The sequence below is a fragment of the Rhinichthys klamathensis genome, unplaced genomic scaffold (assembly GCF_029890125.1).
Source record: "Rhinichthys klamathensis goyatoka isolate OS25496 unplaced genomic scaffold, OSU_Roscu_1.1 h1tg001075l_1, whole genome shotgun sequence".
Taxonomy (NCBI): Eukaryota; Metazoa; Chordata; class Actinopteri; order Cypriniformes; family Leuciscidae; genus Rhinichthys; species Rhinichthys klamathensis.
The window spans coordinates 45,001-50,050 of record NW_026607332.1 but is presented as its reverse complement, the minus strand read 5'-3'; the positions used below and the strand labels follow the sequence as shown (position 1 = coordinate 50,050).

General features: G+C 42.1%; 1 protein-coding gene across 1 annotated transcript in view; it reads left to right on the top strand.

Annotated features, from left to right (window-relative positions):
• Positions 1-2,386: 2,386 nt before the first annotated feature.
• LOC130079465 (ankyrin repeat domain-containing protein 50-like) overlaps positions 2,387-5,050 on the top strand; it is a 26,710-nt gene continuing 24,046 nt past the window's right edge. The window contains exons 1-2 of the mRNA XM_056244749.1: positions 2,387-2,555; positions 4,433-5,050. The exon at positions 4,433-5,050 is cut by the window's right edge and continues 91 nt beyond it. Of these exons, the coding sequence (XP_056100724.1) occupies positions 4,690-5,050 (361 nt within the window). The 5' untranslated portion in view covers positions 2,387-2,555; positions 4,433-4,689. The remainder of the gene's footprint in view (positions 2,556-4,432) is intronic.

The window sequence follows — 5,050 nt, the reverse complement described above, 5'->3', positions numbered from 1 at the left end:
ACACACACACACTCTCTCTCTCACACACACACACACACACAGACACACACACACACTCTCTCTCTGTGTGTCTGGAGAGAAGATGAGGCACCGTCAGTCTGTCTAAACACTCAGGCCTTGAAGGTTTAATACTCTTTGCATTAATGTGAACTGATGGTCATGATGAGATGCTGAACCCTCTTAAGGTGATGATACACAGGGCAACTTTGGGAAAATGCCCAAACAACAATCGCCCAGCAACATTGCTCAAAAGCCCTGTGTATCGTCACCTTTAAAGAGAGAAACGTGGAGGAGAACACCAAACACATCTTTCTTCCAGAGACACGAGGACGAGAGCATTTCCTTCAAACTTTAACCAAAAGATAACAATCAGTTCTCTCTCTTTCATCTCTCTTTAGGTGTTTGTGCCTCACGTGTCTCTCTGTATCTGTGTGTGTGTGTGTCTCTGTCTCTGTGTGTGTGTGTGTGTGTGTGTGTGTGAGTCACCGTCAGAAGGCTGTTTAATGGAGGAAAAGAGCTGCTTTTACTGTAAAATAATGAGACACAAATATAGAGGCATTCACAGCTTAACCAGGTGACCATTAAACACCCTGACTCTCACACACACACACACACACACACACACACTCAGTCTTTATCTCACACACACACACACACACACACACACACACACACACACACACACACACACACACACACACACACACACACACACACACACACACACACACACACACACACACACACACACACACACACACACACACACACACACACACACACACACACAATCACTCACAGACACACACACACACACACACACACACAATCACTCACAGACACACACACACACACACACACTTCCTAATAAATGATGTATGATTATTAAGTACACCTGCTTCAGTTCAGCTGAAATATTAACAAGATGAAAGTTATTCTGGCGTCTCCTTGATAACGGAGATGTGACAGCAGAATCACTGCAGCTCGAGCTGGAGATCGCACACTTACACTGGATAACCCTGTCGCTCAGTGCTCTTCCTCCTCTGCGTTCATCCTCGCGCGGAATATTACGGTTCCTAAAGCACTTGTGTTGCTCCTCATTCCTACGTCACTTTGGATAAAAGTATGTACTAAAAAATTAATAAATGTAAATGGCAAATCTGAGTACAGTTTGAGTCATTGTACCAGGTCATTATTCACATCCAGAGATTCACACAGTTTTCATCGGCTCTAAACCCGCTGACAGCACAGAGATGAGGGGTCACAACACTGCTGACCTTTGACCTTTACACTCCAGAGGTCAGCGCGACGACACCAACCCTGGCGAACATTCAGGAGAGACGCAGACGTCTAATGTTTTTACTCTGTGTTTTGCACTGATTCACACACACACACACACACACACACACACACACACACACACACACACACACACACACACACACACACACACACACACACACACACACACACACACACACACACACACACACACACACACACACACACACACACAGACACAGACACAGACACACACACACACACACACACACACACATATACACACACACACATGAAGGTTACAGAACTAAAGTCTCTTTTTAAAGAAGAGAAAACAATTTGTATTTATTTATGTATTTTACAAAATAATTTGGACTCTAACATTTCTAGAAAATCAAAGCCGTTTGTGTTTCAAATGTAAAGTTGATATTACAAAAATATTGAGCCGGAAAGTGGTTTTAAAGTACGGTTTCAATGATACAATTTCTGATGATTACTAAAATATGTGACGGGGGAAAATGGCAATTAAAAAAGTCACGATAATTAATTTTTCCCTTGTTTTTTGTTTAGTAAATATATGAATAAAAATGTAAAGGCTAAATAACAAATTTGTATGAAAATATTTTATCTTTGTAACTTTATGTACTTTATTGTAAATGTATTGGTAACACTTACAATAAGGTTCATTAGTTAACATTAGTTAAGTACATTAGTTAGCATGAACTAATAATATACTGCATTTATTAATCTTTGTTAATGTTAATTTCAACATTTACTAATACTTTATTAAAATCTTGTTAACATTAGTTAATGCACTGTGAACTAACATGAACAAACAATGAACAGCTGGATTTTTTATTAACTAACGTTAACAAAGATTAATAAATACAGTAACAAATGTATTGCTCATGGTTAGTTCATGTTAGTTTATTAACTAATGTTAACTAATGAACCTTATTGTAAAGTATTACCAATTTATTATACCTGTTTATAAATATATTTGTAAATAAATGTGTTTGTATTGACGTCCGCCTGCGTATGTTTAACAGAACTACATCTCCCATAATGCTTTGCGCATGCGTCACGACCAATGGGCGGAGTCTCGTGTTCGCGAGTGTCGGTTTGCAGGAGGAGCTCAACAGAACAAACCGACACACAACCCGAGTGGAAAATGTGAACGGAAGACTCGGGATTGGAAATAACGACAGAAACCCGGTATAAGAGTGTTCATATGTGGATGCAATATGATATCTGAGAGGATCTACGCGCTAAAGGTGAGATATTTATTAGATATTTACCCGAAGTTCCACTCAGAGTCACCGCGTCTACACTGAACGCGAGCGACGCGACGCGACAAACTAGAACGCTCCCATCATGAACAACGCGACGCTTGCCGTGCCGACAGGAGCGTTCTGTTGTTTGATGCGTCGCGTCGCTCGCGTTTAGACAGAGTCAACGGGCAGTTTCAGTCAGAATAGCCGTTAAAATAACCGACACTATTCAAACGAATGTTTTTAAATAAGAAAATCAATGTCTAATGGAGGGAGACTGGGACCCGTGTAATGTGTGTGTGTTCAGAGTCTTTGTCACCCGGGACGGGCGGAGCTCGGGTTTGGTGTATGTGACCCGTTACTGTGCATAGCTGGTTTCTGTCCGGTTCTGAACGGGTTTGTGTTGATGGGCGTTTAAAGATCCGCTTGAAGAATCGCAGCCCTCAGATTTGCTTTGGCTCTGACAGCCATTTACTATGGTGACCAAAGTTTCCGTTAAAAACAATAGCGACTACAGTATAATTACTCTACCACAGTAAAACCCTTGTGATTTACAGAGATTGGAGGGTTACTTTAAAATGTATTCCGTATTATAGGTTATTACTTAATAAAAAAGTATTTAGTAACGTAATCTAAACACCACACTATTAAAGTAACGTTAATGTAATCGGATTACTTTTGGATTCCTTAAAGGTCACGTGTGTAAATAAAGAATAGCTACTGTCTTCAAAATGAAGGTTGTCTACTCTTTTAGGGAGATCCCAGATTATTTATTTTAGCATGGTGATTTGGGTTTTGTTGGTTTTATTATTTGGCGACAGTCTTGATTTGTTTTCTATTAGAAGACACTGGCTGTGTGTCAAACCTAGTCAGCATTTTTGGGCCATCAATCATAGTATATTTGTGAATCAATAACATTTTTGGGGCATCATATCAAATGTACTTGCTATATTTCAAGTCGTCCTTGATATTCCTAAAAATGCTGTTGATTCACGAGTTTGATCCCTCACTGTTTGAGTTGGCTCAATATTTGCATGTGTTTCAGTGGTTCGTTGCTCTTTTGCATGTTGACCAGAATGCCTGAGGCATGTGAACGTGATGCTGTCTAGTTAGGTTGTGTCACTTTGGATAAAAGTGTGTGTTAATTCACAGGTGTAAAGTCAGTGGTTGATGGAAAAACTTGCATGGAGTTTATCCGTGATATATTGGTTGATAAAAAGTGAAGTATGATTGTGGACTGATAAAGTTGTAATGGAGAAAGTTATTAAATTTTTTCATTAAAGTCCCCCTGTGGTGAAAATCCAGCTTTTAATGTTGTTTATGTGTCTATGTGGTGTTTTTAATACGCTTAAACCATGTGTAAGTTCATAAGTCGACAGCATTGCTGAGTATTTTCTCCTTAAAACTGCAGTGAACCAAAGACAGTCTCAAAAACACGGTTTGAAATCGCTGGTGTTTCTGACGTCACAAACGACCTTGTAACCAATCAGATCAACGTGTGATCGTCAACCAGTGGATCTCTGAGCTGAGGGAGTGAGTGGAGGCGGGGCTCATTTGCATATTCATAGAACCGCGCATACTAAATGAGGCAAGGGTGTCGGGTTACATTCAAGATATTTTAAGGCATGAAGAAAAAAACATTTAAATTTGTAATTTTGGTGATTAAAGATGAGTTTTAAGGGATAAAATGACTGTAATTGTTTATATACATTAATACATTCGGCCGATGCTTTATCCAAAGCGTCTTACTTACATTGCTTTCAATATACATTTTATAAGTTCATGCATTCTCTTGGTTGCTAGCACCATGTTTGAGCTGATTGGTCACTAAAAAACGTGTTATTGCATGTTGGCTTTAGTGTTGACTGTGTCTGTTTCAGGGTGTTTCATCAGCACTATGATGGACTGTCATGGACAGGTTTGATGGAGACTTCACTCTATAGGGTCTGAACCGCCCGCAACATTCAACACCGTCATCTTCACGGTCCAGTTCTGCATTCGTCCGAGGGAGGAGCGCTCACTCAAACTCATCATCATGATGACGGACGGGTGTCTACGCAGACGCCCTCGCAGGGTTTGAGAACATGCCCAGAACAATCTGAACGACCAGTCCATCTCGACCCGCCGGACTCGGATCATGGCCCAGACCAGCCTGTTGCAGGGCAAGCGCTTCTACTGCCGCGAGTGGGTCTTCCACAAGATCCAGCACTGCCTTCAGGAGAAAACCCACAACCTCAGCGCCCCGGGATCCTCAGAACCGCTGGAGCCCGTCAGCGGGCCGGGGAAGAGCGGGTCGTGGGGGGTTCTGCTGGTCGGCGGACCCGGGAGCGGGAAGACGGCTCTGTGTACGGAGTTACTGTGGCCCGGTTCTGTTCACCGCGGGCTTCACCAGCACTGTCTGGGCTTCCACTTCTGCCGGCCCGAGGACTCGGACACGCTGTGTGTGAGCGGGTTCGTTCGCGGACTGGTGGCGCAGATACGCCGGTCCGGACTCGTCC